The 11,371-nt window shown below is 40.5% G+C and overlaps 1 protein-coding gene and 1 long non-coding RNA gene across 7 annotated transcripts in view; one reads left to right on the top strand and one right to left on the bottom strand.

Annotated features, from left to right (window-relative positions):
- The window catches only part of LOC142074807 (tubulin-specific chaperone A-like), a 58,236-nt gene extending 53,967 nt beyond the window's left edge, over positions 1 to 4,269 (top strand). For all 3 annotated transcript variants that reach the window (XM_075135683.1, XM_075135684.1, XM_075135685.1), the window contains 2 exons: positions 2,590 to 2,676; positions 4,030 to 4,269. In XM_075135683.1, coding sequence (XP_074991784.1) covers positions 2,590 to 2,676; positions 4,030 to 4,110 — 168 coding nt within the window. In that variant the 3' untranslated portion in view covers positions 4,111 to 4,269. The remainder of the gene's footprint in view (positions 1 to 2,589; positions 2,677 to 4,029) is intronic.
- Positions 1 to 11,371, bottom strand: part of LOC142074808 (uncharacterized) — a 61,494-nt gene that overhangs the window by 3,742 nt on the left and 46,381 nt on the right. For 3 of the 4 annotated variants that reach the window (XR_012670715.1, XR_012670714.1, XR_012670712.1), the window contains 2 exons: positions 6,098 to 6,183; positions 1,794 to 1,958 (listed from right to left, as the gene is read on the bottom strand). This is a non-coding gene — a long non-coding RNA (uncharacterized LOC142074808). The remainder of the gene's footprint in view (positions 1 to 1,793; positions 1,959 to 6,097; positions 6,184 to 11,371) is intronic. The other variant, XR_012670713.1, reaches the window with a different exon arrangement.

Below are 11,371 nucleotides of genomic sequence, written 5' to 3'. Positions count from 1 at the left end.
TGGACTAGGAGGGCACTTAGCAACAACTGAAAACATCAGTGTGTTATCAACATTCTCCTCATACTAAATCCAAAACACAGCACTAGGAAGAAATTTAACCCTATCCCTGCCGAAACTAGGACAGAGCTCCATCACATCTGAGCAGACTGCTTTCTTTTGAAAGATGCCAGACATCTGCTCCCTTATTAGTAGAAATACCTTCAATCCTGAAAGACAACTGACCAGAAATGTGTCTCTTTGAAGAGATTTGTTTAACTGGATTTTTCAGTACACTTAAAGGAATAGGGACGTCATCCTCACTAGTCACAGTAGCTCTTCTGGTCCTACATGCACTTATTGACAACAAATTCAATTTGCTTCTCTCTGTACGTACTTTTGTGCTTTATTGCTTTTGTCTTAACACTTTATTTAGATGCACTTCAGTTACTCCAGTTTTTTAATACTTCTACTTGGCATTGTAATTCACAGAAACCTTGCAGATATTTATGGTCCTTTGCAAAGTTAGATCAGTTTAATGTAATAACTTCCTCTGTGACCTGCTTATAATTTTAACTCCTTAGAATTTAGTCAGAAAGTTTCTAGAATGTGTTGGGGGAGGGGAGAGGGCTGCTGTTTAAATTTTGATAGAATTTAGAGAGCAAACACTCTTTAAAAATTCCAGTCCTAAAGCTTATCTAATTATTTGAGCTTTTGACTTTGCTTTATTATATACATTTGTAACAGTAAATAGTCCATATGGGATTATCTTGGAAAAAAGTGTTTTATGTAGAAGTTATCAAAGTTTGCATAGGTAGTTCAGTAATCAGCTAATAATCTTGGTTCCACAAAATTCCTGTTCCAGTCTCCAACTGTTTGCACCTACTGAATGTAGTTACAGGATTTATCTTCCTTCTGTTTTTTATTTATATTATTGCATAACTGCAGGAAAATGTAAATAAAACTCAGGTACCCCTTTGGATCTCAGTCAAATTCTGTTTTGAACAGAGTGGTTAGGGTAGTTTTGTTCTTTTCTTACAGCAGCCAAGACTACAGCTTATATGCCTTCCCAGATTGCTTATTGAGTGGCATATATCAAATAAGTTACTACTTTCCATATCATCCACCAGCTTTACAACACACAACTATTTAGCAATACTGGCCCAAGGAAGTAATTATTGGATATTCTCACTCCTGTAGGTATTCTTTGTAGAACAAAGTTGTAGTACATAAAGCAGAAGGCATCATCTCATGGCATACCTCATTCTATAGAAGTTACAAACCTTTATTTGTTCACTGCTGAAAGTGTAACATGCAGACTGACTAGTCTTATTTTTAATACAGTCCAATGCTGAATGCTTAAAAGAAAGTGATAATACTGATGAGAACTAGAACTTGGGGGTGCTTAACTTTTTTTAAACATTTGTCACCCGTCTTTGCTTCATCAAAGTAGACAGGTTTTGCCCTAGATTCTCTGAAAGGAAATTAGAAACAAAGTTTTTAAACCCTTTCTCAAAAATTACTTGAACTAAGAACTTAAGCATGGTGATAATGTTGTACTACAAAAGGCCTTCCTGTATGCATAAATACATTCTTAGCCATAGCTTATCTTCCCTTTTGTGATGACAGTGTTTCCTTTAGTATGGCAGCATTAATACTGAAAGAATACAACATAGGAATGACAGAATGAAGTAAGCCATTTAAAGTGAAAGCCTTCTATTGCAGGTTATCCTGAATGCAGATGAGGTTTCATACTTAAATATCTAACCTATTTTCATTTCTAAATAGATTTAACATTATTGAACAACTCTGCACACCTTTTCTTCTCAGTGGTTGGATTTCAGATCCAGAAATGTTCCCTAAAATAAATGTTCCCTTGTATAAATCTGAAGTTTTCTGTAGGAGGAGGCAGGATGTTCAGATTCGGTGGGGTGCCAGTTTAGTAATTTTGTTCAAAGTGCATGGTGAGAATAATCTTTCTCCTAAAATGAAGCACAAGGATAAGTAATAACTTTTTATGCATGATAAGCATCAAAAATATGAGCCTGCTGGTCTTTGCTTTTCATTTTTCTTTACCTTTTTCTTTCAGTCAGAGCTTCCTGCAGTGTGCACACAATGTGATCAATAACTCAATAACTTTTTTCATGCAGTAATTATCTCTATGTGGTATTATCTGAACACTGTTTTTCTTTATTACCCAAAAGATGCAGGAGATATTTATATAACCAGCTGATCCCATTTTGGATGAAGCTGCTTCACGACAGCAGGAGAAAGTTTGTTTTAAATAGCCTTTTTAACAAATGCTGTATGGAAAGCTTACCAGGCAGTACCTTTTTCTAAGGAAAAAATTATTCTAAATACTCTTTTGCACTTAATACTTTATATTTAATTAAGCACAAAGTAAATGGAAGTGTCCTGTAAATTAACAGAGTTTTAAGTAATTATGCTAAGTGTGTCTTTTAATAAAAAAGCCTATTCAGAAAATAGGTACCACTGTTCTGAAGTTCCTAGATGATGACTGGACTACTGATTTTTCAGAGTAAAGACTTATCTTAAAAAATAACGTTCCTATCTGGAATACATTCTCATTTCATTGGCTTCTAATTTTCACAGATTGAGATCTTACAAGAGTCACGAATGATGATTCCAGACTGCCAGCGCAGATTAGAAGTTGCACGTGCAGATCTTACTCAACTACTAGTAAGTATAGCACCAAAATCCACTGATCAAGAAATGCTGCTGTTCCTTGATGAACTTGGATAAACATGCTTGTCTGTAGTGCAATTGCAGCATATTAGTACTGGATTGAAGAATTACTTTTTGTAGGTCTCAAGACTAGTATCCTATAACATACCAATATTTCATTTTAGATAACTGTCTTTGCAGACTTGGTCTTCAGTCTATGAAAACTATGTGTGTTAGAATATTAGAAGCTGTCTTTAAGGGAGTGCACACTCAACATACACTTAAATACTGAACTGTTAGAATGGACTCTGAATTCCTGTGATAGTTACATGATCAGAAAAAATAGTTCACTTGCTTTAGGTAGTCTTTCTAGATCATGTAGATGTATATAATATGCTTGTAGTGAACTGAAATAGTCAAAATACTTTGCTTACTACTTTTATTATGCTATGGACAAGAAACAAGACAGCTGAGTCCTTACTGAGTACTGCTTATATGATTTATTAGTGAGATGAGAACTAGTGCCGCATTTTTAAGATATGAATACCTGCAGGAATAAATAGTATCTTGTACAAATAGATTCACTGAAACTATACTAAGTTTGGAGATAGTCATGCTTATTTTAAAAGCTGATTTTTCACCAAGAATTCTGCTACACATGTAAATGCTACCGTGAGGCTAAAAATACATACCGTAAATTAAGCCTCAGACACATTTGACAGCTAAAATGCAAATCCCTTTTCAAAGGAAAACTCAAGGTGTCTTGTCCTCGGGTGGTATGCCTCTACTGTTTTCCAAAATAAATGCTCAGTACCTGGCAGGATTTAGGGTCCTTTTGTCATTCAACTAGTTACTTGACAGTTAGCTGGTCTAGATTTCAGCGGCATGCAGAAGTGATGCTATTGATCCATATGCTGTGCTGTATAAAGTTAAAACGAGGAATGTGGGGAGTTACTATTCTTATTAAGAATTTGGAAGTCTTTAAAGGTTGCTTTCTGTTCTTTGCTCACCTTCAATGCTTAAAATCAACTGTGTAGTAGTATATGCTTTTTCAATTGTCAATCTCTGCCTAAGCTTTTTTCTAATGGTACTCTTGTTCCGAGTTCTGTTGTTATTGGTTTCAGTTATGCTGTCCTTGGTTTTAAATATTTATTTAACAAAATAAAGGTATGCATAGGTTAAATCTATTCACACATGACAGCCATTATCCTGGACCTTAAGCAGGACAAAAGAAATTACCTGTGCTTTGAATTATGTAAAACTAGTGTTTTCAATAATGATATATCCCTTGTTTCATAGTTTCCTTCTTAAATTTAATCCCATGTCCATTATTTTCAAAGTACTCAAAAGTTTTGTTTTTAATTCCAGGAAAATGAAAAAGAATTGGAAGAAGCCGAAGAGTATAAAGAAGCACGTTCCATACTAGAGTCAGTGAAGCTGGAAGCCTAGAAGTTTTTCAGTACTCTCTTTATATGCATTAGCACTGAGTCCTTTCCACACTTTCATTTGACTATGGCTCTATTACTATTGTTGGCTTGCTAAGGTTCCCTTTATGCAAACTGGCCTTTCTCTAACTGCAAGATGCATCAAATAAAGGACGTTCTGAAACATCTGTGTGTTCCATATTCAGGCAAAATAGAAACATTTCCAGTTCACCTCAGTTACAGAAAGGAAAAAAATAAAGCCTATTTAATGTAAGCATAATAGTGTAATAACTAATATACAGAACTTAATCTGAACAATTCAGGCTAAGAAAGTTTAGCTATGTAAGGAATGTGAGGGACCAATAAATACTTTAGAGGCACCTTATATTTGAAATAATTTCAAGCCATTCTAGCATAACAATCTGTACTGAAAGAAGAGATGGAGTAAATGACCCTTCAACGTCACCCATCTTTTTTCTGTGATGCAATTTATTTGTCATTTTATCAAGTATTACTCCTTGTTTATCTTTGAGCCCAAGACAGAATTAAGAGCTGATTCCAAATCTTTCTCAATTTGCCTGGGGTTGATTCGTAGAGCCCAATTCACACAATTACTATTGATCAAAATTCTGTTACTTTTTAAAGAAACAGAATTTAGCAGGTGACTAGTATGTTGTCAGTTGGATCTGCTGGTAAGAGTTCTGGACTGAATGCTTTTCCTGAAAGCACCTTGGCTTAAGTGAGTTTCTTTGAACAAAGCTTAAACCCCAGAAGCTGAAAGAGAACTAACAGGTAAGGGAACAATGCTTAATCTGCCTGGAAGACCAAACATGTACAAAAGCTGTGGTTCTTTCAGAATGGCTTCTCTAAACAGCAAAGAGTAAGCTCTGATGAACAAGAAAGCTTTTTACATTAGTTTTTCTAGTTTGAAAGTTTTTTGGCATGTTCCTTAAAGGCAACACAAAGCACAGTGTACCTTTTGTGTGGTGCTATATTGAATACTCTTATTAAAATTTTTTGTTAATTTGCCTGAGTTTGGGTAAACTGCAGTTTCAGTACCTCTATTTGTGTACCTTACTCTCAATGTGCTTAATGTCTACTTCTCCATCACTCTTAAGCACTGCTCTGACAGGTTATCAACACTGCAAGATTTCTGATTGACTGCAGAATGACCTACTTTTGAAGTAAGTGACCCCAGACCAGTATTAGACAGCGCTAAGAGATAAAAAACATTTGTGACAACACTATGGTTTCATAAGAGTATATGCACACCTTCTTACTAGCATTGTGTCCTAGGCATGTAACTGCCAAACAGACACTGCCCTGTTCACAGGGCAAATGAACTGCTACTGAGGAGAACATCTGTCTTTGCGTACTCATTTCAGTCAGTTTCTTCTATGAACCTTTACCAGGAACAGCAGCTGGAGCAGACAAAGCCTGCCTTAGCTGACCGACTGCAGACAGCGTAATAGTAACTATGCTTGCAGGCCCTTGAGTGGAGTGTGGTGAATAAATGCTGAGCTGAAAAGGTGTGTGTGGGGGTGTCAAGTATGCTGGGTAAGGCAGAATTTAAAATAAAAATTACTCTTCTTCAGAAGAAATAATACACACTTCTCGAAAACAAACCCACAGAAAAATGATGTGCAGTTGCTGAGTACCACAAGAAATGCAGGTCAGCATGAAATCTAAACATAGGTGGGACCTGTGGTGGCTGAAAGGAAGTAGCATTGTGGTATGGCTTAAGTTGGCATTTAGAGTTAAGGGTGCATGGGACTGAGTGGTTAACATATAAACCAGACTCCAGGGAAAAGTTTCTTGGTGCAATAGTTTCTAGGGTAGAGTGGTTTCTCATGTTTGCCTATACATCTCTGTCCAAGCTATTTTCTAGCTCCCTCTGATTACATCTCCCCTATCCATTTCTTCCCTCTTACTAAGTTCTCCAAAAGACTGAGTGTATTCTGTTGTACAGAAAATAGCCAGCCTCACTGATGAAAATCAAGGTATGTTCATACCTGAAAGGACTTGCTCTCTTCTTGTCTCCAGGTGCCCCTGAAAGTGTCTAACTTCTGAGAGGACAGCAGCATGATATCTGTAAAAACTATACCAAAAAATTGTGACAAGGCAGCAATAACATAGGGCTGGCCCTTGACGGGTGATTGGCAAATCCATGCAGATAATGCATTACTCATGCTAGTAGAACAGTTGATCCAGTGATATATTATGGCAGACTAAATTTTTCCAGCAGTGGCCAGATGCAGATTATTCATATAGAAGATGATTTTTGCTGACAAAACATTTATCATTTAGACTGGGGCCAATTTCCATAGTGAAGTAAAATACAGAAAATTAAGCCTAAGTAGTAGTATTGTTATTGTCCTCTCAGATCCCAAACTCAAAAGGCAGTAGCACATCAAGTGACACCATGTTATTTCTAATTTTAAAGTTACCTACTCTTTTTGGAGATACACAGTCTGCATTAGCGGATACAAGAGACCATGCCAAAAAAGAAAAGTCCTGTGGGCAATATTTTTGACCTCTGTCCTCTTTGAACCTTGTCACTAGCTTTACTGATGCCTTTCAAAGTCTACCTGAGATTGACACGAGCTGTATTTACCCTTACATATGACGATACATGTTCATTTATCACTCAGAAGTTTTCATACTGCACTCTTATAATGAATGCATTTTTATGCCTTGGACATTTCTCTCTCTTGCTGGCAGAATAATTTTAAGAAGTTTCTCAATTATTTGCCAGCTGAACAAAGCATTTGTTTTACTGAAAGGCCATAGCAGAACAGGAGTCCAAAGGTGATTTTAGAAGAAAAAGGTAGACAGAAAATAACAATTTGTAAGTAAGTTATCATTATAAGTCCTGTGCCCATTACTCTGATCACATGCTTGCTAGCTACTACCTGCTTTTAAGTTTACCCTTGCACAGTTAAGATTCTTGCCCTTTGATTCAGAAGATGTGCTGCATCTGAAATACAACTACAAAAAAAACTTGATATCTTCACCCGGAAACTAATATTTCTCAAGTCCTCAGTTATACTGTATATTCAAAACTGAAAGTAGTTTCAAAACTCTGTTTGTCCTCTAATTTAAACTCCTTCCTTCACTTGAAAAACCTCCACAACACACAGGTAATTTCTTGTAACTGGCTAATTTGCAGGCCAGTTGCTTTTGTTATGTTACTAAAAGTGTTTTAATTAATACAAAGCACTTTCTTCCCCAGCAATAATTTCCCAAGGATTCTTTGAAGGTAAGTTTCTTACATTCATAAAAGTAACCATGATTCTAAAATAATGCTTCTTACAGGCCTCTAATACAACACATCTCAAAATATTCTGCATGAAAAGCAAACCTTGCAATTTATTAGCACCATATTTTGGGTTGTTTTACAGTGTTTACGTTCTAGGAGGAAGATCCAGGAAAATAACTTAATTTTCTTCTGAAAACTACATGTTGTAGTTAAATACTTCAAAAGAGGATCCAGGAAACATCCACACTTAAGCACGAACTGTAGGAAGCACACCATTAAGCCACACATCCCTTACTCACCCCTATTCTTCCGGCTCTAATTCCAATAACTAAGCTGCACCTCTCTCTGGCTGAGATTTGCAACTGTGGTGGTGTCGCGGTTTAACCTGGCAGGCAGCCAAATACCACGCAGCCGCTCACTCACTCCCCCCACCCCCAGCGGGACGGGGAGAGAATCGGAAGGGTGAGAGTGAGAAAAACTCGTGGGTTGAGATAAAGACAGTTTAATAGAACAGGGAAAAAAAAAGAAAATAATAATGATAATGATAAAATATACAAAATGAGTGATGCACAATGCAATTGCTCACCACCCGCGCTGACCGATAACCAAGTAGCGATCGGTACTTCCTGGATCACGCCTACCCTTCATATACTGAGCATGACGTCACATGGTATGGAATACCCCATTGGACAGCTGGGCTGTCCTGATTACGTTCCCTCCCATCTTGTGTACCTAGCTCAGTCAGTAGGCATGGGAGCTGTCCTTGGACTAGGAGGGCACTTAGCAACAACTGAAAACATCAGTGTGTTATCAACATTCTCCTCATACTAAATCCAAAACACAGCACTAGGAAGAAATTTAACCCTATCCCAGCCGAAACCAGGACAGTATCCACCCCTTATTCCATACCATTTACGTCGTGCTTAGGTCTCACATCTTTTTAATACATTTCAATTAACCACCACTATCTTTCTTTATATATACACACATATATATATATGCACGCACAGATATCATTCCCTCGGTCTATGGACTATCCCTCTAAATGTCCACTGAGTTCATTTAGTCCATGACTTTGGGCTCCATCTGTTATAACAGTCTTTCAGGGCCGAAGAGATGGTGTGCGGTGTTGGGCCGTTGCATCCTGAAGCCAGTTCTCATTTCGGTACTGCTGCGCTCGTCCAGTTCTATCATTGTTGCACTTTGCTCGGTTTCATCGGAGTTAGTTCATTCTTCATTAATCTGGGTGATTTTCACTGCTATACCACTGCTATATCATAGAAATAATGACATACAATATCATGTAACAGTTGACATCAAAATTCAGTTCATTGGCTATTTTCACCCAAAATCAAATCCCCTTGAGGTACACACCGGACCTCCCCATACTTTCGCATCACCCACCAAGTGTACCCAGGTCCTTGAGCAAAGGCAATCCCACGGATGGGTTTTCCCTTGCCAGAGGCAGGAGTAACCCAGACTGTCTTCCCCAGCATATTTCTTATGTGCACGACAGGGACTTTATCTCCATCTACAGTACGTAAGAGTCTTGATTGGGCAGGGCCAGCTCGATTGGCAGATCCCCTGGTATTGACTAACCAGGTGGCCTTTGCTAAATGTGTGTGTGGAGGAGACCCTCCCTTTGAACATCCAGCCCAGCACCGGCAGTCGGGGTGCCAGGAGGAGCTGTGCTTCAGTACCAACCACTTCCGAAGCAGCTTGAACCCCTTCATATGCTGCCAATATCTCCTTCTCAGTTGGAGTGTAGCGGGCCTCGGATCCTCTGTATCCCCGACTCCAGAACCCCAGGGGTCGACCTCGAGTCTCCCCTGGTGCTTTCTGCCAGAGGCTCCAGGTAGGACCATTCTCCCCGGCTGCGGTGTAGAGCACATTCTTTATATCTTGTCCTGCCCGGACTGGCCCAAGGGCTACTGCATGAACTATCTCCTGTTTAATTTGTTCAAAGGCTTGTTGTTGCTCAGGGCCCCATTTGAAGTCGTTCTTCTTCCTGGTCACTTGATAGAGAGGGCTTACGATCTGACTGTAATTTGGAATATGCATTCTCCAAAAACCCACAACGCCTAAGAAAGCTTGCGTTTCCTTTTTGTTAGTTGGTGGGGACATGGCTGTTATTTTGTTGATCACATCTGTTGGGATCTGACGACGTCCATCTTGCCATTTTATTCCTAAAAACTGGATCTCCTGTGCAGGTCCCTTGACCTTACTTTGTTTTATGGCAAAACCAGATTTCAGAAGGATTTGAATTATTTTCTTCCCTTTCTCAAAAACTTCTTCTGCTGTGTTGCCCCATACAATGATGTCGTCAATGTACTGCAGGTGTTCTGGAGCCTCACCCTGTTCCAGTGCGGTGTGGATCAGTCCATGGCAAATGGTAGGGCTGTGTTTCCACCCCTGGGGCAGTCGGTTCCAGGTGTACTGGACGCCCCTCCAAGTGAAAGCAAACTGTGGCCTGCACTCTGCCGCCAAAGGGATTGAGAAGAACGCATTAGGGATATCATTTGTGGCGTACCACTTGGCTGCCTTTGACTCCAGTTCGTATTGAAGTTCCAGCATGTCCGGCACGGCAGCACTCAGTGGCGGCGTGACTTCGTTCAGGCCACGGTAGTCTACTGTTAGTCTCCACTCTCCATTAGACTTTCGCACTGGCCATATGGGACTGTTGAAGGGTGAGCGAGTCTTGCTGATCACTCCTTGGCTCTCCAGTCGACGAATCAGCTCATGGATGGGAATCAGAGAGTCTCGGTTGGTGTGGGATTGCCGCCGGTGCACTGTTGTGGTAGCGATTGGTACCTGTTGTTCTTCAACCCTCAGCAACCCCACAACAGAAGGATCCTGTGAGAGACCGGGCAAGGTGGACAGCTGTTTAATTTCCTCCGTCTCCAGGGCAGCTATACCAAAAGCCCACCGGTACCCTTTTGGGTCCTTAAAATACCCTCTCCTGAGGTAGTCTATGCCAAGGCTGCACGGAGCCTCTGGGCCAGTCACAATGGGGTGCTTCTGCCACTCCTTCCCGGTTAGGCTCACTTCGGCCTCCAATACAGTTAACTCTTGGGATCCCCCTGTCACTCCAGAAATACAAATGGGTTCTGCCCCTTTATAGCCTGATGGCATCAGGGTACACTGTGCACCGGTGTCTACGAGAGCCTTATACTCCTGTGGGTCTGATGTGCCAGGCCATCGAATCCACACAGTCCAGTAAACCCGGTTGTCCCTTTCCTCCACCTGGCTGGAGGCAGGGCCCCTCTAGTTCTGGTCATAGTATCCATCTCTCACTTCTTGCAAACGTGAGTCAAGAATTTCTTCATTGCAATTACAATCCAAAGTAAGATCAGCCCTTCTACTCTGTCTGGGGAACTGTTCACTGGAAACTGGACCGTCGTGAGACAGGTTTTTCCTGACAACTGGAGCAGCATTTTTCCTGGGAGAACCCCCTTGTGTGATTGTTTTTCCTTGCAACTCACGTACACGTGCCTCTAGGATGAAGGTAGGTTTTCCATCCCACTGCCTCATGTCCTCTCCGTGGTCACGCAGGTAAAACCACAGGGTGCCCCGTGGTGTGTACTTTCTATATCCTCTCTCTTGAGGGGAAAAACGCTGACTCCTAATGGCTGAGATACTGGTCCGTACAGGTGGAGAATAAGACATATCCTCTTTGAGTTGCTGGACCTCTCGGGATAGTTTCTCTACAGCCGAGACAAGGGAGGAGGAGATAGTTTCTTCAAAATCCCGAAGTCTGCTAACCACCTCATCCACCGTTGGTGCTTCTTCCTCTTTCCAGCACAGTACTGCCAACGAACTGGCATACGATGCTGGTGCGCTCCGTACCAACTTCCGCCACATGGGTCGCATGCACTGGACGTCATCTGGATCTTTGGGTGTTAGGGGGTCATCCAGGTCACTATAAACCACCTCCAGCACGCCTAGTTCTCTCAGGTACTGGATACCTCTCTCCATAGTGGTCCATTTGCCTAGGCGATATATAACATCTTCCTTGAAGGGATACCTT

This window comes from Calonectris borealis, chromosome W (genome assembly GCF_964195595.1).
Source record: "Calonectris borealis chromosome W, bCalBor7.hap1.2, whole genome shotgun sequence".
Lineage (NCBI taxonomy): Eukaryota > Metazoa > Chordata > Aves > Procellariiformes > Procellariidae > Calonectris > Calonectris borealis.
Note: the sequence above shows the minus strand (reverse complement) of the source record. Positions and strands in the feature narration are given on the sequence as shown.